Source organism: Salvia hispanica, chromosome 4 (genome assembly GCF_029641045.1).
Source record: "Salvia hispanica isolate PSC_SH4W2 chromosome 4, Shi_PSC_v1, whole genome shotgun sequence".
NCBI lineage: Eukaryota > Viridiplantae > Streptophyta > Magnoliopsida > Lamiales > Lamiaceae > Salvia > Salvia hispanica.
In genome coordinates this window covers 17476873-17502265 of record NC_142695.1, presented here as the reverse complement: position 1 = coordinate 17502265, position 25393 = coordinate 17476873, and the positions used below count along the sequence as shown (strand labels likewise).

At 35.2% G+C, this 25393-nt stretch overlaps 1 protein-coding gene across 2 annotated transcripts; it reads left to right on the top strand.

Moving 5' to 3' along the window:
* The first annotated feature begins 5764 nt into the window (after positions 1–5764).
* On the top strand, positions 5765–24343 carry LOC125193807 (uncharacterized). Of its 2 annotated transcripts, XM_048091698.2 has the most exons (27): positions 5768–6270; positions 6684–6843; positions 7520–7612; positions 9205–9307; positions 9437–9608; positions 11404–11578; positions 11691–11819; positions 12599–13186; positions 13286–13918; positions 15394–15459; positions 15688–15792; positions 15865–16101; positions 17889–17936; positions 18030–18176; positions 19186–19350; positions 19437–19499; positions 19882–19992; positions 20092–20175; positions 20262–20309; positions 21080–21154; positions 21745–21840; positions 22184–22264; positions 22339–22410; positions 22748–22792; positions 22918–23001; positions 23082–23185; positions 23801–24343. In XM_048091698.2, exons 1-27 carry the CDS (start codon positions 6065–6067, stop codon positions 23898–23900), a joined length of 3990 nt encoding a protein of 1329 aa, XP_047947655.1. In that variant the 5' UTR covers positions 5768–6064; the 3' UTR covers positions 23901–24343. The 2 variants fall into 2 exon arrangements, with proteins under 2 accessions (XP_047947656.1, XP_047947655.1); XM_048091699.2 differs by lacking the exon at positions 7520–7612 and having other exon boundaries at positions 5765–6270.
* Positions 24344–25393: the final 1050 nt, after the last annotated feature.

Below are 25393 nucleotides of genomic sequence, written 5' to 3'. Positions count from 1 at the left end.
GAGCACAGAGAGTACTCAAGTTGAGGTGGAGGTTTCAAGGCAACAAGCTGAAGAGGTTCTTGACAGGGTATCTGATGATGTTATTGGAGTACAAGATACTCAAAGTGGAGAAACTTCAGCAAGGGAACCAGATCAACCAAGAGTACTCAGAGAGAAATCTAAAAGAACCTAGAGATTGCCTGCAAAATACAGTGATTATGATATGCTCTACTATGCCCTCACTCTGGCTGAGGAGATTGAGTATCATGAGCCATGTAGCTATAAAGAGGCAGTGAGGACTCATGAGAAGGACAAATGGTTGAGAGCTATGCAAGAAGAAATAGACTCTCTGTATAAGAACAAGACATGGATTTTGGTTCTGAGGCCTTCAAATCAGAAAGCAGTGGGTTGTAAGTGGATTTTCAAGAAGAAGATTGAAGCCTTCAACCATGATTCCATCAGATTTAAGGCTAGATTGGTTGCAAAGGGGTTCACTCAAAAGGAAGGGATAGACTACAATGAAATATTCTCTCCAGTGGTGAAACACAGCTCCATCAGGATTCTCTTAGCTATTGTTGTGCAGAGAGATTGGGAGCTTCATCAGCTTGATGTTAAAACAGCCTTTCTACATGGAAAGCTTGAAGAAACCATTTATATGGAACAGCCTGAGGGCTTTATCAAGCCTGGGGATGAGGGAAAAGTTTGTCTACTCAAGAAGAGTCTCTATGGTTTGAAACAAAGCTCAAGGCAATGGTATCTGACCTTCAATGACTACATTCAGAAAATTGGTTTTGAGATGTCCAAATATGACAACTGTGTGTTCATCAAGAAGGTAAATGGATCTGCAGTGGCCTATTTACTCCTGTATGTTGATGATATGTTAGTTTCTGCTGCAACTTTGGAGGAAGTTCAGGGAATTAAAGATCAGTTGAAGATTCAGTTTGAAATGAAGGATCTTGGCAGTGCAAGTAGGATATTGGGGATGGATATTGTGAGGAATAGAAATGAAGGGAAGTTATGGCTGACTCAGAGGGACTACATCAGCAGAGTATTGAAGAAGTTCCAGATTGACTCTTCCAAAACGGTCACTATTCCTTTGGCTCAGTAGTTTAAGTTGAGTGCAAGCCAAAGTCCAAATACAGAGGAAGGAAAGAGAGAGATGGACAAGATTCCTTACTCTAACATTGTAGGCAGTATCATGTATACCATGATATGCACTAGACCAGATCTCAGCCATGCCATAAGTGTTGCTAGTAGATTTATGGCAAATCCTGGAATGGAGCATTGGCAAGCTCTTAAGTGGATTCTCATATACATGAAGGGAACCAGAGAGTATGGAATCATGTTCAAGAGATGCAAGGAAAGAGACAAGGAGCCTCTTGTGGGATTCTGTGATTCTGATTATGCAGTCAGCATTGATACAAGGAAGTCTCAAACATGGTATGTTTTCTGCCTATTTGGAAGTGTTGTTTGTTGGAAATCTTGTCTGCAATCTGTAGTGGCTCTCTACAACCGAGTATATTGCATTGACTGAAGCAGTGAAAGAGAGTTTTTGGCTCAAGGGAATTTTGTCAGATTTTGGGATTGAGCAAAGTTCTGTGGAGGTTAACTGTGACAGCTCAAGTGCCATATGCTTGACTAAACATCAAACGTTCCATGAGAGGAGTAAGCATGTGGATGTAAGACTCCATTTCATAAGGGATGAGGTTAGTAAAGGTTCAGTAAGAGTGGTGAAGATCTCTACAGATGAGAATGCAGCAGATATGTTCACTAAGACACTGCCCAGCTCCAAGCTCAAATTGTGCATGGAGTTGATCAGTTGGGTCCGATGGTGATGAAGGGTGATTAGAGGAGATGGTCTGAAGCTATTCATTAGCTCCAAGGTGGAGATTTGTTGGGGGTGGAACTAACAAATAGTTAAGAGTTGAGGACTAAAGTGAAATAAAATAAGAAGTTGATTTCAAATTAGGGCCTCAACAGATTCTGTTCTGCAGCTCGAAGCTTCAGATAAAAGGGAGCAACTCACGCCTACACTTTTCTTCAGTTAGAAATTGAGAGACAAATCAAGAGGGAAAACACTATCTTGGTGAGGTTCGCATTTGTTCCTACTGTGAGTGTAGAGAGCGAGTTGTATGTGAGCTTGAGTGTTCTTGATGTTCTCAATTGTTTGTAGTTCTTGTTGTGATTTCTTTGGAGTGTTTGAATAAAGCTTGGATCACCTTCTCCGTGGTCGTAGGCATTTTACGGCCGAACCACGTAACTCTTCTTGTTGATTCTTTTTCTTTGTTTTCGATTTGTTGCGATTGTGTTATTCGAGAATCGGAGCGCGATTCACAGATCTGATTCTCCAAAGAATCGACCATTGCTTGCGCCTCTCCACGTGATGTTCTTCGTACTCAACCACGAATCTTCTAATCTGTATCCCGAACTCAGAATCTGACCTTTGGGTGGGCAAAGCTTGTCAGAATCGAAAAGGGCTTGATTAGAAAGAAGACAGAATATCAGTTTTGTCAAAAACGATTTTTCGTCCACTCCTAGAGGGGAGCACAAAAATTAATGAGTTAATTCACTCTAAATCTTCTTTCTAATCTCCTTTTATATAGAGTTATGATGGGCCAGATTAGGGATCCATGGAGGTTGGACTTGGGCCAAACCTTGGACTTTTACTAATTAAATTGAGCCCCAATTTAATACAAGTCCGACAAAATATTATTATCAACCACTACAGTAAAATAATATTGATTGCCCGTCCAATCCCAAATTACGAGTAATCTGGGCTTTACCTCTTTAATTTATTATTTCCTGTGTTTAAGATATAAATATTCAATAATTAATTTAAGTCTGCTATTTGACTTTAATTAATTAATATCTTTTTTCCAAGAGTTGTTTAGTTTAAAATCTTTATTTATTATTCTGGAAAAAATTCCAACTGGCCGGGTTTCTGAATAATAAAACCTTTTTCGAACACCTCTTGAAGATATTATCAAACTGGACTCATCCAGCACACGATTCATTGCAATAACAATACTAGCACCTCTAGACACCACTACCCAAGATATCAGGATTCTTGGATTGCGAAAAATCTGCACCATTTGATAAATCAAAGTAGTGCATAATCAATATCGTATGCTCAATGTTATGTCAACAATGATTAAGAAATAACAATCACCGAGACCTCGTCTTTCAGTAAATAGCAAGAAAGACTTATCTCAGTTGTTAGATCCTTCAGTGCTATGCTACACCAGTGTCGTTAATTTCATAAGGTAAGGAAACATGCGGACTGACACTGCAACCTTTCACGATAGGTAGTCAAAGCCTATTTAGGTTGTGAAATTCTATTTCTCTTCTACAAAGGACTGACTGCGTCACCTTCTGTGAACATCGTTCACGATCAGTCTACTATGCAGAAGAATTAGACTTGTTTGCTTCTTATACATTTAAATGTTTGAGAAACATCTTATAAATGCACAAACAAACATCAATGTGATAAAATTACTTCTTCTCGCTTTGGGTTAAAAGTGGATTGTAGAATATACAAGCAATTCTATCTGTGCAACATGCTCGAAATATGCTTTTCAGTATGCCCAAGGACGGAGACAGCGAGCGGGGGCTTGGCCGGCGCCGAACCCATTTATGTTTATGAAAGATTTAATTTTTTATTTGTATTATGAGATTAGAGAAAGACCTCCACAACTGCATCAGCGTAGAAGAAAAGAAAAATATGCAGATGGGAGTAGCTTTTACCAGAGGGAGGAAGAAGAAGATGCGGCACGCGTTTTTCGGTTTTGATCAATTGGGCCTTTTAAATGGGTTTTGAATTTTGATTAATTTAGTCAAATGACCCCAATATTCAATGATTTGAAAAGTTAATGAACTAAATTGGTTTTGAGATTAATTACTTTATTTTACTAAAATAATTAAATGGCTTTATTTAATTAATGCCTTATTATATTTAATTGGATTCACCTAAATTATACTAACATCAAAATTAAAAACAGTTATTCGAATAACTTACTATTTGAAATACATTACATCAAATTAAAAACCAAATAACAAAATTACAACAAATAAATTAGTTTTTATTCTAATACTTCTTTTTATATGTATTTCGATCTAATACCTCATTCAACTTAATTTTTGATTTCTCAACATTTATGGTTGCTTGTTTTCATATTTCAAACAAAATAGGGGTATCATTGTTTTCTAAATTTGATTGCATATTATTTACAAATCTATCAGAATAATAAATCAAATTAAATAACTATAATATATATAATATTAAATATTAATAATTATTTTATTAAATTTCAACATCGGCTAATTTGTATTTCTGGTTCCGTCCCTGAGTATGCCAATCCTAACAGTACGAGCTATAAGGGTTGCGAGAGAAACATATAATGAGTAAAAATTAGTGGATAAGTGATAGAAACTCAAAATATACGGTGATGGATGATGGTCATACAAATAGGCACTATCATGCAAAAAACATATTGAAGAAAAAAAATGGAGAAATAAAATCTTAAAAACATTGAGCGCGGCGAGTGTCCATGTGATGAAGTTGAACTGACAAAATCGCCAATAGGAATATAGGATAATATATGTGAAATTTTTTTAGTATAATTTTGTTTCAGGCATTACATTTTTAACTGAAAAAAGTATGAGACCATATGTGACTACGATTTTTTTTTTATTTAAAATATTGTCAACTATGGCTTAGTTTTGTTAAATGGGATTTATTTTGTGTTCGACTATCAATAAATAAAACTATAACCAATTAAGTACATGTGTAGATTATGAGTTCTCATCTATGGCTTATAGTATCATAATCTAAAATTAAAATTAAATTTACATTCTTAAATTTTAAAATGAGTAGATAAAACTAAATCTTACAAATTTCAATAAATAATAAACAAAATAACAACAAATGGATAAGATCGTCATTCTGTTATCATATCACAATTTCCGTGTTTTTTTATATCAACATAGTGTATTACAAATACAAAAGAATGACTTGAATATTTCAACACAAGTAAACGAAAATATCAACACAATTTTATTGAGATTTTACATTGTTTTATTGAGATTTTACATGCATTATATTAAATTTTTTGATATATTTTTTGATAAAAATCTGCTTATCAAATTTCATCTTCCGAACGTCGTTGGAACATATGCAATTGAGATCTCGTTAGAATCCTTATAAAGTTACCTTTAATTTGATATATTTTTTGTGAAAAATAATTTAAATTGAGAGAGTTACGTAAATTTAAAATTTTAGGATAATTTTAATAAGAGAAAATTGACCTTAAAACCCTTTAATTTTATTTAATAATTATTTAAATTTAAAATATAATCCACACATTATATCAACCACTAGCTCTCCTAATCTAATGATTAAATTAGTAATTAGTTAGCAATTGGTCACTCCATATAGATTATATAAGCCTTATAATCAAAATCTAAGTATCTAGCTATAATAATTAATTAAAATACAAATGTAGCAGTAATAGATATTTTACTTATCTATATAAAATTATGCTTATAATCTAATAGAAATATAGTGAAATAAAACATAATTTCCTATATTAATTATATAGCTTACCTATAAAAAAAAGCTTAGTCTCGGATGAAAATGGTGAATGACACCCTAGATGATCGCAGAGGCGCACCGCACAGCTTATGGCATGTCTCGAGTTGAGAGGATGCATGACTCGTGCGTCGGCTCGTTGGGCGTGGCTGGGCCTGGTCGCCGAGGGTGGCACAAGACTCGTACAAATGATATTTATCTTCTTTGAGTAGGTGATCCACTTTGATTCTAACCGATTCAAATAGAAACCAACGGTTCTCAAAAAAATGAGGTATCCATCTTCATCAATATTTAATTCACGAGAGTCCGACGCCTTTCGTTCCCATTTAAATGAGAAATCCGTTCATAAACGTCAACATTAATATCATAATCCCAAATCCTAACCCCTACCAAATCTGATTACATTTCTGCTTCCCCAATTCAAAACCCTAGAAACCCTTTTTCTAATAATACCTACGCCTAGTTGAGGAATTATCCTCAAACTCAATCAACTATCACATGGCTAGCGCCCTGGCCAGGGACCAGGCGCTCTCCCTGCTCGCCGCGGCGAACAACCATGGAGATTTGGCCGTCAAGTTATCGTCATTGAAGCAGGCCAAAGACATATTGTTTTCTGTAGAGCCGTCGCAGGCCGCGGAGCTTTTCCCCTACTTGGCTGAGCTCCAGTCTTCCCCCGAACCGCTAGTCAGGAAATATCTCCTTGAGTGAGTAATTCATGCATAAAGTTTGTTTTTTCCTCCGGTTTTCACTCAATTTTAGTTGGCGGGAGGTTTTTTTTCGTTTATGCATGTTTTAACCTTTTAATTTATGACCTCACGTCGCCATGAGCTCATTTTTCAATATATAATGCTAGCATCAACCTTTTTTCCTATGGCGCGTAATGTTAATCGACATGTAAGCGCTCCATAGCGTAAAGGTTATTGTTTTTACTGCTGATGCAGCGTAAGTATCTGTTGCACTTCCATTAAAATGAGGCCTTTTTTGATATGTCTATCTTGACAACTGTCCTCATCTAAAGACACTACAATTGCAGTTTTGGCATATCTCGGTAGTTCTACTTTGTTGGATAATTGCCACATAGTTTGTTTCATCAATTAACTGTGATTTTGGTTGACAGGGTAATTGATGAAGCCCGGGCCAAAGAAAGTGAACATCTTGTCATATTATTTCCTGTCTTATTGACATTTTTGAAAGATAATAATCCAATTGTTGCAACACAATCTATTATCACTGGCACAAAAATTTTCTCCAGCGTGCTGGAAGAGCTGGCATTGCAGGTTTCTCTCTCTCTCTCTGCATGTGTGTCAAAGCAAGTTTGTGTCCATCTTTGTAGTCTTGGATGGAATTGTGTCTTTGGGCATCTCTGTCAAAGCAAGTTTATGTCCTTGATTTCTCTGTCTGCCTCAGTAGCTCTGTAGTTGCTATGTTATTGATAGTTGTTTTGTATATCATGTGTGAAGACAAAAAATGCTTTTTATCAGGAAAAGCTTTTGAAACACGATTTCAAATATCAGGCTGATCCTGTTGAATAATTTTCCCTACTCCCTAGAGACAAGACACCATGCATAGTAGTATATGGAGTATTAGCGATACCTTGTATCAGTATATGTTGATGCGTCAGCAGTTGTTTTTCTTATCATATAGTATGTCCTATACTTGAAAATCCTTGTCTCTTTATTTGCTTTGGCTTAATTTGCTTCCATCTGTTTTATGCTATTAGATTATTAATTTAAGCTCATGTATATCTATGAAATTTTAAAGCTTTTAAAAAAAATACTTATTATAGTTTCTATGGTGTGGTATAGTTCAGAGATGGTTTCAAGAGCTTTGGACAGGCTTGATCAAATTTATGGATTTACCTAATTAACTTCCATCTGTTTTATGCTATTAGATTATTGATTTAAGCTCACGTGTATCTATGAAACTTTAAAGCTTTATTTTAAAATATTATAGTTTCAACGGCGTGGTATAGTTCAAAGATGGCTTGAAGAACTTTGGACAGGCTTGATCAAATTTAGGGATGCTGTTTTAGGCATTATCTTTGAGGTATGTGTAATGTTGTTAACATAATGTCTTTTACTGCTGAAAAATGCCGATTACTACAGTCTCATATGGTAGTGCTTATGCAAACTTCACATTATGTTGTCAATGATTATGTGCAATGAGAAGCATGGTTTTTTTTTTTCAGCTAGAGATTTTTCATTCAACCCAGTGGCCCATGATGATATTGGCACACCCAGCCCCAAATTCGATTGAAAGTAGTTGTTAAGAAACTATATTTCTGCCCGTTCCCTCTCTACTGAACCCCATACCAAAAACCTTCTTAGTTCTATGGTTGACCACTATACAGTCACATAGTAATCTCTATTGATTTGGAAAATTTAAGTCCTTGGCACTACTCACTCTTCCAGAAGTACGTAAATTATGAATATAATCTATGTATTGTTCATTCAATTCTGAGTCTAGCTATGTATTTTTTGTTGTTTCTTGGCCACAACCTTAATAATAATCTATTTTCTCTCCTGTTCAAATGATGGGATATTTTTTAGGTGCTAGCATGCTAGTCACTTTTTGGTGCCCTTTGTCCTCAAAAGAATAATACATTCCAGATGCACTAATAGATGAAGATGCAGAATGCAAGCTAAAAATGAAGAAAGAGCAAAGATGCAAACACATATTAAACTGAGATTACATAAGCTGAAAATAACAGTAAGGAAAACAGTAGATGTGACTTGTGAGGAGTTATTTTGTTATTGGATATTCTGGATAAGAAACTAAAAATTCGATGGTGCCATAAAACACACCTATAATTAGGATGGACATTCACATAATATGCAACGAAAACCACTACAGTTACAATATACAGCTCCCCAACTTTGTTACAAAAACTCTTTACACACTTTAATTTTTGTTATCGTTGTTACAACGTATGATCTTCTGTCTTATTATGTATTGAGATTACTCTTTAGATGCATGCTGTCGGATCATGATTTAACCCAACTTTTCTGTTCTGTGTGATAGTTGCTTTTGATATTGTTATCACTTGGTTTGTCCTTTTACACATCAGCATACACATCAGCAGGGATGTGTTGTATCTGGTCAAGCAACTTTTTCTTATACTCCCTCTGTCCCATTAGAAATGAAACATTTGCTTTTTGGCACGGGATTTATGTAGTGTTGTTTTGTGAGTTAATGTGGAGAGAATAAAGTAAGAGAGATGAAAAAGTAGAGATGATGTTGTTTCCCTTTTAGGAAATGTTTCATTTTTAATGGGACAACCCAATAAGGAAAACATTGCATTTTTAATGGGAGTAAACTATTGAGCCTACCTAAGTGAAGGCAATTAGAGTTTCTCTATGTTCATTATGTAGTATCAGCTACTTTTCAAAGATTCGTAAGTATTGATACTCTGATGTCTAGAATCAGGTAATAGAGATGTTATTGTTTTTCAACAAATACCACGTAGCAGATTAGATATAGTGGCATCCAAACCTGTCTTCACATAACCAATACATCTGGCACCAAAACTAAGGGGATCATCTATCTAGATATCTCCATGTGGGAAGCTGTTGTGCATATTTCTTGTTTCTGTAGTCGAATTATTTTAAATTGTGGCTGATTTCTGGATCTTTTTGCAGGCGGGGCCTATTGGTCCTAAGTTGTTAGCGATAAAGTTTATTGAAACATTTATTTTATGCTTCACATTGGATTCAACTGAGTTTGATATGTGCAACCCTGAAGGTAAGCATTTTTAATGATATATTAATTGGAAAGCCATTTATAATGGATTGCCTTTTAACAACGTTCTTTTCATATATTTATATTTTCTGTATTGTTAATATGACACCTGCAATTTTGCTTTGCCTGTAGTGATAGCGAGGCAAGGAAGGATGTTTAATGTCTCATGGATAGCGGATAGTCATCCTATTCTGAATCCTCACGTGCTCATGTCAGATGCAAATAGACATCTAGAGATCTTATTAGAAATGTTGCTGTCAGCAAGTAAATTTCCTGGTTGCGTGACAATTACTGCTGTCAATAGGTGAGCGTTTTCTCATTGACCCTCACTATTTGTCTTGCAATATGTTGAGTTCTGGGTGATGTCACTTATTAGTTTGGTTAGATCTGAATGGACATTTAATTGATGGTTGAAATGATTGAGCTTTTTTTTGGGTTTGTAATTATGGTTGGGCCCATAAAACAAGACCCATAAACAATAAAATAGTCCTAACTTTAGACGCCTCAGGGGCGCTTCGCACTGACTCAGCACCCTGAGGCATGTGCCTCAGTCTGGCGAGTCTTAAGAGTTAAGCCTCAAACCCATCCACAAAGGCCTCCGCCCTGAGCATCAGATCCATCCTCAAACCCATCCCTCGAAGCACACAGCTTGAGCGGTTTTTACAGCACTAGTTACTGTATGATTCATATCAAATAAATCTACATTCATAGGCTTGGAACTTGGATACATAACATTATTATCTTTTTGGCATGTATCATTTGATGATATGATATATTAATCTTAATACAATTTTTTATATCGATCAGCTTATGTTTCCTATTTTCACATGGTTTGTGAGTTGTGACATCATTGATATTTTTTGTTACTAGTTCGATTTTTGTGACCTAACCAAATGGCATCATAAATGAAGAAAGCAGTTATATAGAAATATATGGAAAATAATTTGAGTTGTTATTTGTTAAGGCATGGTGGGTTGGACAGGAAAGGGTTGACCTCTAATAGCTGTCATGCCTTTTTCTCAACATGATATTTTCTTCAGTGCATCTTAGCTTCTGGAGATGAGTTAATGATGGTATCTTAGTTTAATTTGTAGACATGCTTATAAGTTGTTATATTAATAGTTAAAAGTTAATTCCGATTACCGTTAATTTTTTTTCCTTTTAACAATAATATCTAACGCATTCACACTCATAGTTATATGTTGATGTCTGCTTGTGTTTACATAATGTGATTACATTGTGTGTTTGATTGTGCATTCTCAAATAGACTTGTTCCAGAGCTGTTCCTTTACAAGTTTTGTGTTGTAACCATATCAACTCTTTGCCTGTGTTATAATGTTATCCCCTTCACTCATGCATGTTTATATCTGTGTCTGAGACCTGTGCTGTAGATTCATTAAGTGACTGTATCAATATTTTTGATCAAACAACAAACAAGGTGCTAAAATGTTTGTTGATGTAGATTTTCTTTAAAATTGCACCTATGAGGTAATCTGCATCATAGTGGAGTGCATGTAAAGGCCACCTCTTTTCTTGAGGGGCAACTAAAGTTGGCAACTTGTTTTAGCATAAGTTCAACTGCCTTTTTTGTGCTATCATTGCAGCATGCTGTCCAGCTTTTTAAGTGTGGCGTTATATGGCAGTATGCCTAGGTCTGCCAATCAAATATATATCTATGAATGGAGAAACTGAAAATTCTGCACAATCTTCACACATATAGTTATATTATTGGGAATCTACTTGATAAGTTAGATTATTGTGATACTTGAAGAGTATCACTTCTCTTGGTTTATTTGTTCTTAATACCATGGATGTACCCATCTAGTCCCTTCTCATACTTATTAATTGAGTGCGTATTATACTCTTTTATCTTTGTCACTGGAGCCATTTTTGTCTAACTGGAGCTGCTTCTTGTTATAATCCTGTGCCTAGATCAAATGTCTATTGTAAGTTGCGATCTTTGTAATTGTTTCTGTGGCCACATCTTGCAGATGCTTTTAATCTTTAATATGTATGAGTTTGTTGGTAGAAAACATTAACCTTTTGTCAGATGTATACCTGCTCTATCTGTTGACACAATCTAACATCGCTATGTCCAGTCTTGTAGCTATTGCAAGGAAAAGGCCTGTCTACTACAAAACTGTATTGAAGGCACTGCTCGACTTTAGTCCAAGTATGGAGATGGCCAAAGGCTGCCATACAGTCAGCATTCAATATTCTCTAAGAACTGCATTTTTAGGATTTCTAAGGTGTACACATCCTATCATGATCGAGGTAAAGTTCATATTATATTACTTTGCTGTATCATCATTCTTTTTACAGCATCAGAAAGAATATATCAATCACTATTAAAAATTCTTTTTTCGAAATTGATTAATTTTTCCAGTCGAGAGAGAAACTGCTTAAAGAGTTGCGAGCAATGAATGCTGGAGATGCTGCTGAGCAGGTTATCCGACAAATGGATAAAATCATGAGAAACAATGAGCGTGCTTCACGTGATCTCCAGTTCAATAAGGTACATAGGGACATGGAAGAACAGAAAATCTGTGTTATTTGGTCTCTTTGGTTGCCCATTGCCGATATTGTACATAAATAAAGGACAGAGAAGAGATCATATAAATTCCCTAACTACTGTAGTACTCCCTCCGTACCTCCGTAGTAGAGGCATTTCTTTTCGGCACGGGATTTAAGAAAAAATGTTTTGAATAAGTTAAGTAAAAGGAGAATAAAGTAGAAAGAAAAAAGGTAGAGAGATCAAGAGAGAGTAAAGTACTTTTTGCCAAAAAAGGAAATGACTCAGCTACAGTGGGACAACCCAAAAAGGAATACGACCCAGCTACAGAGGGACGGAGGGAGTACCTTAAATTCCCTTACCAGTGCATGTTGTTAAATAATCCAAAAATGCACAATGTTGAACAAAAGTGCATAAAATGCATTAACTCAAGAAGTCCATATAAATGCATTTTATGTTCAACATTATGCACCGATAAGGGGATGTATGTTGCTCCCTCCGTTCCGCCATAAGCTAGGCGTTTTTCTTTTGGCGATATTTAAGAAAATGATGTTTAGAGTTAAGTGGAGAGAGAATAAAGTATGATAGAGTAATTGAGTTATATTTTTGTCAAAAAAGGGAACTGCTCACTATAGGTGGGACGTCCCGAAAAGGAATACGAATCGCTTATAGTGGGACGAAGGGAGTACTATGAGAGGACTGCAATCTACATGATTTATATATATGTTTATATAATATATATACACGTTATATTTTTTTTGTAATTGAGTCTTTATCCTCAGGATGATCAGCTGTCAAGTCAGTTGCATATTTCAGGGGAGTTGACAAAGAAAAGGACAGCTCAATTGGACAATGAAAATCAGAATAATATCTTTGAAGCCTCTTCTAAGAAGTCACGTCACGGTCCCCATAACAATAAAACTACCACTGCTAGTGATGCAGGGCAGAATCATGTTAATGGAATATCTGCTAAGCCCCCTGTGTTGGATGGGGATCTGACTCCAGTGGAGCAGATGGTTGCTATGATTGGCGCTTTAATTGCCGAAGGAGAAAGAGGAGTCGAGTCTCTGGAGATTCTAATATCAAATATTCATGCCGATTTACTTGCTGATATTGTCATCACCAATATGAAGCACTTGCCAAAGAATCCACCTCCTTTGACAAGATACGGTAACTTATCTTTGAATCATCCTAGTGACACTAGTGATCCTGCCCAAGTAGTTGGATCAAATGGTTTTGCAACTTCTACGCAAAGTTTGGACCATTTGGCTCAGTTACCTGCTTCATCATTGAGCCCGACTAGTGTTGCAGATTCAGATACATTTGCTACTGCTAATCTATCTACAGATTCTAAACGTGATCCACGAAGGGTAAGTTTTTTCTTGGTGAGAGGGGAGGCCATCCCTATATATGTTTTTGTTTAATTATTTCTTCTGCAGCTGTTCCTTAACATTCGGTAAACCTTCCAGGATCCTCGGCGCCTTGATCCAAGGCGCTTGTTGGCTGCTACGGATATGCCCCAAACGTATGTTATGGAAGAAAATGTTGGTACTGTCCAACATCCGACTGTAGAGCCTGATTTCAATCCTGTCAGCTCCTCCAGTGTACTCTTATCAGTACCTCAATCTGTACCTGAATGTGCTCCTCAGCCTCTGCCCACAATTGAAACTGACATAAATCTTCCAGACTCGCCAATGACAATCGAAGTTGATGAGTCTATCCAGAAATATGAAGTCCATGATTTTGATGCCAATGTAATCACTCCAGATAAGGATGCAACCAATTATTTACATCTTTCACCATCTACTGGCAAAGAGGACATTGTTTCTCAGCCATCAATGGGTGTAGCCATGTTTGACGAGGCCTACTCCCCTTCATCAGAAGCATCTGATGAACTACCGCCAGATATTCCAAATGTCGAAGAATCTGAGAGTGCATCTGCTGAGTTGCCAGTGCTTCCCTTGTATATTGAGCTTGATGAAGATCATCAAATACATGCAAGAAGACTGGCACTTGAACGGATAATTAATAAGTACCAGAATTCACAGAGAACAGATATTAAACAAACACAAATTGCACTTGTCGCCCGACTGTTCGCACAGGCATGCCCTGAGATTCCCTTGAATAATTGTTGTTTTAGTGAAATTATTTTCGCTCTTATGTTCTCCTTTTCTGTTGGTTTCCATCTCTCAAAACAGAGGCTTCCTCTCCTGCTTAATATAGTCTTATGTTTCAATAGAAATTTTATTGAGTTGGATTTATTGATAACTGATTAAAGAGAATGTAAATGTTTACTCACTAGAAAGTAGATTCAATGAATACACACCACTTTGAGGAGAATGAAACACTATTAAGCTGTTAAGTTTGGATTTATCTTATTTCTGTTACTAACAGAGAAGCAATTTCTATAAGAGTAAATTTAATCATTACAGCAAATAATCTACTTGGTAATGAACTTAGGTCTTGATGAAATTATGTGGTTCACAAGCACAAAAGGTTCTCCATACAAGGTTCCATCTGCAAGTTTATCAATAGTGTTAATAGAGTTACAATTTTTTCAACTGCTACATGCAAACTATTTAGTTCCTTCAGAATTGGAAATTCATATATTAAATAATTTACTGTACTTATTTGCTAGGAAAAACAATTATGCTGCTGAACAACAAAATTCATAAAAATAAACATGTAGATTCTTACCCATTTTGTTGCTATTAACACTGAAAAAAACAGTCTGACAGATTCTGTATGTTTGTCACTGTGGATTATTGCTGCTTAAATGTTTAGAAGTATAATAATTTTACTTATAAAAGATTGTAGCAATTTCTTTTACAATGTGAACTTTCTTTCAGTTCTGAAGGAGATCAAAGGTAGTGCATGTAGCAGTGGAAACAATTATAGCTGTTATTATGCATGGATCAACTTAAAGGAAGTGTGAACAGTGACCTTTTGTGTTTGTAAACTAAATGGCTGAGATTATTGAAACCTAAAAGTTCATTAACAGAAAGTATCTATTTGTTGTTGCAATTAGCTTTTCACTTCTTTCATCTTTACTTCTCTGATAGCAATAGTATCAAAAGCATGACAAATATAAAATTAACTTTATAGAGTTCCTGGGTCTGCTCAAAGTGAATTTTGGTCATATAATCTGCTATCTAGTGATTTATACTTAAACACATGAGATTCGTTCGGAGGTATACAGAATAGAGGGTCTGGTCATCATGGATTATGGTGTCCTGATACAAAATGGTACATTGCAAATTTGCCCCATTGCTGTACTTCATATATACACTGAAAACTTGACTAAAATTATAAATGGCTCAATTCAAATCATGAACTACTAATCTAAGTTGTACATTTTTTTTTCCATTGGCTTGCTAGCTATGTGTATCCCATACTACTGTATTTATTACAACTTTAACTTTTTAAAAAATCAAAATGGAATTTGCAGATCGCAGAAACAATATTGTATGAATTCCAACTGTCTCTTTCCGTAGCTCTGCTGTTACTTTACATTTCTTAGTAAAACTCTGTATCTCTGTCATTGGTCCTGAGTTTTGCCATGTCTTTTTTTTTGTAGATTGACGTTAGTGATGTGATTGAGATGGCACAGAAACTCATAATATCAGATTATGAACAGCAAAAGGTCTATCTCGATACCTTATGAACCTGGATTTTTCTTTGTGTTTCCAACACTCCTAACACTCTAGCTCCCATCTTATTCTTAACAGAATTATGTGATATAGATTTAATTGTTACTACCCTTCACATCAGTGCTGCCTCTGTAAAATGAACAATAGTCAGCTGAGTTGTTTTTTTCTCATTAATTTTTGAACCCTTACTGGTTAGTTTTTCTTGATTATTTTGTTCTCAGGGTCACGAGCTTGTGTTGCATATCCTATACCATCTCCATAGTCTTGTGATCTCAGACTCTGCATCATCTGCTGCTGCTGTATATGAGAATTTCCTTTTGGGAGTGGTAGGAGATCTTTTAACTTATCTATATTAGTGTTGCCCAAAAAATATTTGATGCTTTGAACTTCAAATGCAGGCAAAATCTTTGCTAGTGGATTTACCAGCATCTAACAAATCTTTTAGTCGACTTCTTGGTGAAGTTCCACACATACCTGATTCTGTACTGGGGATGTTGGATGACATGTGTACCAAAAGTCATTCTGGAACCGATGGTCGTGATAGTGATCGTGTCACTCAGGGCCTTGGTGTAGTGTGGAGCTTAATTCTTAGTCGTCCTTTCATTCGTCAAGCATGTCTCGATATAGCTTTGAAGGTAACTTCCTCATGATATGATGCTAAGAAGTGACAATGTGTAGATTATTTTGGAAATTATTGGATTAATTACTCTGGAATTGATACTGTTTGGTGTCTTAAACTCAGAGTCTCTGTCTTCTTCAGTTAAAACTAAAAATGCATGGTAACTAATTGCATGAAGGCTTGTATTTCTATACAAAGTCATGCAAGAAGCTTAGGTGTTGAAAAACTAGGGATTGCTGAATTTAGTTGGGAGGGTATATTTATTAATAAAATTAACTTAATTCTGTAGTTGTATGCTGGATTCAAATCTGGAATATTAGAATCTCTCAATCTAGATAGCTGATCAAGAATGCTAATTGTCAGTATTCTCATCAATAAATATTACAGATGCTTAGACTTCCGCATGGCTTGATTGATGGATCAGTCCGTTAATATTGCTTAGAAAAGATGATAATATTATTACATAGCTGTATCAATATATACCTCCAACGGTACTATTGATGACAAACGCTCATTTTAGTCACATTATCATTTTCAATCATTCATATTGGAAGAGTGTTATGCAAAATTAGTCTTTGTGAGTTCTTGATTGTGAACTATGCTGGTCGACATAATGTTTTATGTCTACAGGGAAAATATAGCATAGGTGAAGTGAATGCTACCATGTCTTGATATTAAGTTATAGTTTTATAAAATGAGACTACACTGCTTGTCTTTAGTTTGTAACTAGGAATTTGGCAATAGTCTAGCCTCTGTTACAAAACAGTTACTGAATGGCGCATGCATTTGTTTTGAATAGTCATGTCGGGTTGTTCGGGTATCCTTATAGTTGTAGACTTCAAGTTCAACCTGATCCCATGAAGTCCTCATTACACAATAGTACCAAATGAATATCATTTAGTTCTAGTAAATCCAAGTAGCAAATGAGTACCTTTAGTTCTAATAAATTCCTTCTATATTCAAAAGTGCTGAGTTAGAGTTTCACCTCTGGATATGTTTTCTTGGCTTTCATAAAGTTTTGGGACCTAAGATAAGAACCAGTGAAGTCTAGAAAAAACAAACAAATGGAAAAAAGAATCAGGGGGAAATGCTTATATTCAATGCTGTATGCTGATCATTATCATTGTAATGTAGCTTTACTAATGCAATGCTCCCTCTGTAGTCTGTACCACTCTAAGTGGAGCATTTCTAATTCGGCACGGGATTTTATGTAGTGTTGTTTTGTGAGTAAAGTGGAGAGAATAAAGTAAGAGATAGGAAAAAAGTAGAGAGAGTGATGTTACTATATTTAGAAATGTGTCATTTAGACTGGGACATCACAAAAAGGAAAATATGTCACTTAGAGTGGGACGGAGGGAGCAACTAATAAACTTTTGTGGTAGATGGCGAATGATGATTTTGAAGGACACAATCCTTATACCTGATGATTTGTTAAAGTAATTGAGTGAAGAGGGCATTATAAATTTGGCACCCAATATCTTGTAGAAGAGGAAATCCTGATTCGTTGAGTACTTCCTAATATGTCCTAGTTTATCTTGAACTCTTGTCTATTTAGCGGCTATTGCAGTTGTTTCATTTTTCCAGATTTTTTGCATGTGCCCTGGAAATGATTACTTGTTCATTTCCTGCATCCCCTATCCAGCAGTTCAGATGATAGCAAATTGACCTTGAAGATAATTTTCCATTGTATGCTAGTAGCCTAGTTCAAACTAGTATGATCTGTATACAATTTCTTTTGGCAGCTTTTGATTTCTTGCTGGTCCAATCTGATCCCCTCCCTAACTTCATAATTCCACATGGCAGTGTACTGTGCACCCAAAGGATGATATCCAGGCTAAAGCTATACGCCTGGTGAGGAAGCTGCCATCTATCTTATTTTTCCGTTGTCTATGCACCTGTTTCTGCTCTAAATTTCTCTACCTTGTTTCTATGTGCCATTGTCAGGTGTCAAACAAACTATATGCAGTCAGCTATATTTCTAACAGCATTGAGCAATTTGCAAAAAACATGTTCTTGTCTGCTGTAGATCAGCATTCTTCAGATGCATTGCTATCAGAGTCTGCAAATTCTGACAGAAGAATTGGAGGACAGGTTCGTTACATGTGATCTTATTCTCAACATTTATTACTTTACTTTTAGGACAAATAATATGTTTACTCTATCTTTGTTTCGTTCTCTTTATTATTGCTATTATTATTATTATTATTATTATTATTATTATTATTATTATTATTAGTATTAGTATTATTATTAGTATTATTAGTATTAGTATTAGTATTAGTATTAGTATTATTAGTATTAGTATTAGTATTAGTATTAGTATTAGGATTAGGATTAGTATTAGTATTAGGATTAGGATTAGGATTAGGATTAGGATTAGGATTAGGATTAGGATTAGGATTAGGATTAGGATGATTATGTGACGTAACCCGTGTTGTAGTGTAATGTTGCCTTGGTTTCATGTCAGTGTACTGGAAGATCGAGTTCCTTATTTTTGATAGATTTGTTAGTTGTACGCTATTGAGCTTTATAACTAGGATCCCGCATGGACTATGTATATGTTATTCTTTCAAACCAAAGAATTAGTATACTATGCTCATGGATTATTCATTGTTTTTTCTAATTAAAGAATGTTTTCTTCTCATGGGATCATTGAATGAGAGTTTTCAGTTGAAGTGCACCTGTTTTTCTGTTCTTGACCACATACCACAAATCAATTTCACTCTGGAAGATAGATTTAAGTAGGTTCTTTCTGTACAGATCTCTCTTTCTAAAACCCAATTTTTCTAATTCTACACCAAATGTTGCAATTATATAGATTGACTTCATCTGTATCGTGATTCTCTATAAAAATTTTCTAATTCTATTGTATGTTTCTTCATAAATACAACCATTGTAGGCTCAAGCATATAGACTGACGGCATAATCATTTTCTTATATTTTCCACTTTGTTACACTTTTTTTAATAAAATTAAAAAAAGAGGAACCAGACATCACAATATACAGAAAAAAAACTAATTGACCTTTTGTAGTACTTGTAGCTCGTTAAGTGTATCTCTTTAACAGTTCAACCATTCCTTTACGTTTAACGTCTTTTTAGGTAGAAAGTGCAGAAACATCCACTAGTGCTTCTCAAGTTTCTGAGCCTGGGATTTCTCCAGATGAGACTATGAAAGGAGTCCAGGATGCATCCCTGGATGATTCATCAAATATATTTTCTCAAGCTCACAGGCTCATGTCCTTATTTTTTGCACTCTGTGCTAAGGTTGGTGGAGATAATATGTGGAGTGATGTATCATGCACATTTCTGCTTGCTTATGCTTTTCTGATGTTTCCTTTGTTTCTTTGCAGAAACCAGCTCTTCTTCAACTTGTTTTTGACAGTTACACCCGTTCTTCGAAGGCTGTTAAGCAGGTCTTTATCTATAATATTTAGTTTAAGAACATTTATAATTATTCAGCGAAGTACCTCAAACTTAATGGGACTGTCGGGACCAACTTCTGTACATCTATTTTATGATGTTATCTGGGGTCATGCTGTCCATTGTCTTTTCTAGCTCTCTGTTCACTATTTGACTGTGAATCTATTCTTTGCAATATTGACTTTTGTATATGTAGATCTTAGATTCTGAATTGATGAAAGTAAAGTACTATCAGATGTAAAATAATTCCTACTGCTTTACTTAGTCAGAATTTGTTGCTGTTTCCTGCTTATTTGCTTTATGGTGCAATTATTTCTAATAGCTTTTACTAGCTTAACCTCTTCCAGCAAGTCCTTTAAAAAAATTGTTGTGCAGGCTGTCCATCGTCATATAACTGTTCTGATGAGGGCTCTAGGGTCATCGTATTCAGATTTACTTCATATAATCTCAAATCCTCCTCAAGGAAGTGAAGATTTGTTGACACAGGTTGCTTGTCCTATTCTTCTCAAATTGTCCATAGTTCTCTAGAATTTTCTTTTTGATTCTGCTCTTCCCGAATGCTGATAATTTTGGTTTCACCTGAAGGTTCTTCATTTGTTGTCTGAAGGGCGAGCACCACCTACAGATTTGGTGGTGACTGTTAAACATTTATACGAAACTAGGCTAAAGGTTCTTTTTTGGGTGTCCTTTGTATCTTTACTGCTAATTACTTCACCTTATGATCTTTTGGTCATTATGTGAATTTTGTCTTGCAGGATGCTACTATTCTTATTCCTATCCTATCAGCCTTCTCTAGAGATGAGGTGCTCAGTCTTCCCTATTTTCTGAAATCCACTTATATAATGAGTCTATAGTTCAACATTGTGGTTCTTTTACATTTATTGACATTGAAGTTTTATGTTGAAGCACAAACCATTCCCTGCATGAGATTTATATTGAATTTTTTAAAATTTGCGATTGTAAAGATCTAATAAATTAGCTTTTCTTGTGTTCCCACTAAAGATAACTTGGATGACTTATCTGGGAGTGTTGTTACTGTTGTATAGTCAAAAATGATCACAAATATTAAGAAATCATATGATTGGATTCAAACATACATAGACAATTTTTTGCTTGAAAATGTCATTTTCTCAAATCCCTGCTTGCTTTGATAGTTATTTTTACATCTCTTTGCTGTAAACACCGATTGTCTTTAAGTTCAGAACCTCCTATACTTGTTTATGAGTTGGTCAGAAATTATCATCTGACTCTCCAGTCTCCTGTAAATTATAGTAGTACTGATTTATGAAAGTGAACCAATCTTCAAGAAAGTTACCTACTTCACCTTTATTGGTTGGATATCATTAGTAAACATTTCAAGATCTGTTACTATCACCGTTCCATAAAATCTAGTCTTTGGACATGTGAGAATTGCCCAAAAAAATGATTCTTGGTCCACTCAAATTTTCAAATTTATCTATTATGAAGAGTAGAAATCTGCTCTCTCAAAAATAATTTTAATTTGCTTTTCTTACATGCCTTTTGTTTTCATTTAAAAAATTCAAGCAACAATTTATTATTTTTGTGGTGCCAGGTTTTACCTATTTTCCCTCGGCTTGTCCAGCTTCCTTTGCCTAAGTTTCAAATGGCATTGGCTCATATATTACAGGTACATATGAGGTCGATAATTTTAAGACTAACAATTTGTTTTTGGTTCTTTAAATTGCACATATCGTAATGCGTTATATGGAGTAAGAAAATAAAAAAAATGAGCAATCCTTCTGTTTTGGGACATTATCGGCTCCATTGGATTTGATTTTTTTTTAAATTTTGGATGACTGTCAGGCTTATATTGATAAATTTGTCTAGTACTCCAAAAAGTTGTCAGGCTTATTGTACTTTTGAAAAATTTGTCTAGTACTCCAAAAAGTCCTTGTCAACTGTCAGGCTTATATTGATAAATTGATAAATATATTAAAGCAGATCCACTTTCTGCGAAGCAACTTCATTCCTTATCAAAGTTGTACAAGCAACTAGAAATAGGTGTAGTGATGAACCCTTAGCATGAGACTGACATCAAAACTGGTCTAGTAAACTTGTAGGTTTTGAGGAATTCAATATAGATCATTGTTATGGCATCTGTTGTGCTAAAGTAAATATGAAAATGGGATACTGTTGATAAAAAAGGTTTGTTGGAATTTTGGTCAAGTTTCTCTCAATGTCTCATGTTTCTAAGATTTCAACTGCTTTGGTCTACAGGGTTCTGCTCATACAGGTCCTGCATTAACGCCTGTCGAAGTCTTGGTAGCAATCCATGACATTTCTCCTGAGAGAGATTGTCTTCCACTGAAAAAGGTGTTTATCTGAGCCTATTTGCATATTTGTTGTTATTAGTGATCTAAAAAAGAAGTTTAGTTTCATATAATATGAAAAAGCATGTATTTCTGATATCAGAAATTATATGTAATCCGATCATTCTTTTATTAAAATGTGATTATTAAGCGGATGAACTGGATTCCTACTATAGTTTTTTATGCACCCATAGTTCCTTTGAAAGTTGCTCACGTTGCCATGATTCTCCATACAAGTCCACTTGATTGCCTACTATAAAATCTCTTGAGAGTCTGTCATATAATTTTGCAAGTGAATTATCTTGTTTATGTTCTTATTCTAATAGTCTTATGTAATTGTTCTTCAGATCACAGATACTTGCTCAGCTTGCTTTGAGCAGCGCACAGTTTTTACACAACAAGTCCTGGCAAAGGCCTTAAACCAGATGGTATATATATGTTTTGTTCATGAATGCAAGTGCTCCCAATGACACTATCAACATTGCTCTTTTTTTGTTTTCAGGTTGACCGAACTCCACTTCCCCTGCTCTTCATGAGAACTGTAATTCAAGCAATAGATGCTTTTCCGTCACTGGTAAATTCACTGCCTCTCAATCTGTCTTGTGGGCCTTAATTGTAATCACAATCTGTAATATAGCGGTTATGATCTGTTGATCTGAAGTTACCGATGGTCCTCGTAGGGTTGTGCTTTTGAACTTCATCTAATGTTCTTCTTTAGTTTCGGAAATAGTATATGCTAGGTGATGTCCTAGTCCTGTATAACCTGTAATGTCTTTACTGGAATCCTGGCTAGTTGTGATTGCACTGACGACACCTGGATTTCGTCATGGCTCCAGTAGTCATTAGCCACCATTTAAATCTTTATAAAGGACCAATTTTTTGTTGGTATTTACCCGTCTGATTCATTGCAGGTTGATTTTGTCATGGATATTCTTTCTAAACTTGTTAACAGGCAGGTACGTCGCGTATCATGTGAAGTTTCTATGCCCCGTTAACTTTGCAGAACTTTATGATTATTATTGACTGTGTCTGTGGTTAGAGAATTATTAGGGAACTGACTTTATGTTATGGTAATGGGCAGGTTTGGAGAATGCCAAAACAATGGGTTGGCTTCTTGAAATGTATCTCTCAAACACAGCCACATTCCTTCAAAGTATTGCTCCAGGTATTTATGGTTCGCTTGTTATGTTATTGTGATCCCTTATTGTTTTGGTTTTCATACGAACTCTATATATCTGCTTGCAGCTGCCGTCTCCTCAGCTTGAAAGCGCTCTAAGCAAGTATCCGAATCTTCGTGGACCTCTTGCTGCATGTACAAACCAATCAAGTATTAAAACCTCTGTGCCTAGGTATGTGAAACTTGTGTAGAGGTTCTCAGCCATTGTGTTATCTAGTATGTCTCTTTTCAGCACATAAACCGTATGTATGAAACCCCTCTTGAACGATATGACAGTCAAGAAAATAGATGCAATGTTTTTTATGGCAAAATGGAAAGGAATAGCAAAATAAAACCCTCTTACTTCTTCACAAGGATCACAAGGTGAAAAGGTGTTGCTTAGACTTGTTAAAAAGAGCGGGACACGAATGCTTGGGCAAGAGGCATAATTCTTTACAATTTACAGTCCGTCATCTATATATATGTATATCATTTAAAGATAAGATTTCTAGACATCTAATCCGGTAAGCCTACTCATTGTTCTGTTACTTTATGATGTCAAGTGGAATATGAATCAAACTTCTCAGAAAACTCTGAAAGTTGGGGACACAAAATAAGATTTAACCCTAAAAAGAATGTGCACGTGTATAGTGCAGGCATCAAAGGTGTTGTGTGAGAAGAATGAAAAGGAGGGAACTAAGACAATGCTGTATATATGGGAATGTGTGTATTGAATTCCTTACCTGCACGGGTTTATGACTATTATTCCGCTCTTGTAATACAGTTTATATGTTGGTAACTGTGGCAGGACAACCCTAGTGCTTCTTGGCCTTGCATCTGAAACACAAATGCAGCAACCGCACTCTGTTTCGTCTCTGCATGCCTCCGATGGCCCAACATCTACGTGACACAAGCAAACTGGAACAGAAAAGTTGTACAGGTTGAAGAACAATCAGGGTGATCATGTCACGTTGCTCAAATGGCTGCAGGGAGAAAGAACACTTGTGCACTCATTACCGGGGTTCACCTCAAATTTGGTGCAGGACAGGCAGCAAAGCATGGCTTGGAGCTGAGGTTTGGAATTCCTGCCTCGTATATTTGGTGGGTAGTAGTCCGTCTTTCCCTGCTCGATGAGGGAGCCGTGAGTCAAGCGATGGTTCCTCCATATGTTTCTAGTTATAATTGTTCTTCTTTAGGCATTCTCTGTAATCAATAACCCCCTCTTTATTTTTTAAAATGTATGGCCTTCTGTATTTGTAGGCAAAGGACATCCCATTTACAGAGTGTAGGATGTTTGAATGGTATATCCATCATATATATATACACCACACTACAGAATTCCCTCTCAAAATTCAAGTGTGTGGCCTCTCGTCATATTTAACTGCTTATATAGTTATATGCCGTTTTAAATTGCAAAAAAAAAGTGATAAACGTACGTGATTGTATGTACATAACCAATTTTTTTTTAACATTTTACGATGAAAATCGTTTTATAAACATTAATTGATTTAAATAAATTTCATAGTACTAGTCATTTTGCAACATTTTAAAAAAAATTACTTAAATATTTGTATATTTAAGAGAAAAAATATTTTCTTACTAAATATTGTATAATTAATTCAAATCAAGATCGAAATCATGTTGCGATTCAACATAAAATTTTTATATTTAAAAATTTAAAGATATTATGTACATATACATTTATCATTGTTCAAAAAAATTATAGCACTAACATTTTAAGTTTGTTCGACTGTTATAACTTGTTATCATATGATTATAGCACTAATATTTTAACGTGGCTTAAAATTTAAATGCACCGTTGAGTTTTTTTTTCTCTACAAAGAATTAATGGGGATATTGTTTACATCTATAATCATTAAGGCTCACTTGCAACTTTGTTTGTTTGCCGAAATTAATAGAATTACTATAAATTACTGATGAATGTATCCTTGTAGGGTTTTTTTTTTGAATCTACGGACATATTTTTAATTAATTATATTGTGTAAAAATATCTGAAGAACAATGCGTATGCTCACTTTTACAAATTAAATTCTGGAGAAATTACTGACAAAATAAATTACGTCATGTGTTACTGATGGGACCTAGTAAATTTACCACGTTTTTTTGTGTGAATATTCAAACCAAGAAGTATTAACTTATCCAACATGTGACGACAATATATAAAAAATTATGACCATGTTCAGTGAATTAACTTAGCTCATAGTATTTGTCTTTAACCTACGATGGTAAAAAATGTGATGGCAAAATTAACCACATTGAAAGAGAGACAAAACAATGCACGTTTCTATATTCCACCTATGCTCCCATTAATTCATACTCTCTCCATCAGCTACTAGGAGTGTGTTAAGAAAAATGAAAGAAAAAAAGTTAGTGAATTAGA

Coding starts and splice junctions, on each gene's coding strand:
- LOC125193807 (XM_048091698.2), top strand. CDS start 6,065: ATGGCTAGCGCCCTGGCCAGGGACCAGGCGCTCTCCCTGCTCGCCGCG. Junction 17,937..18,029: donor AGGCTAAAGCTATACGCCTG/GTGAGGAAGCTG, acceptor TGCCATTGTCAG/GTGTCAAACAAACTATATGC. Junction 22,793..22,917: donor CTAAACTTGTTAACAGGCAG/GTACGTCGCGTA, acceptor GGTAATGGGCAG/GTTTGGAGAATGCCAAAACA.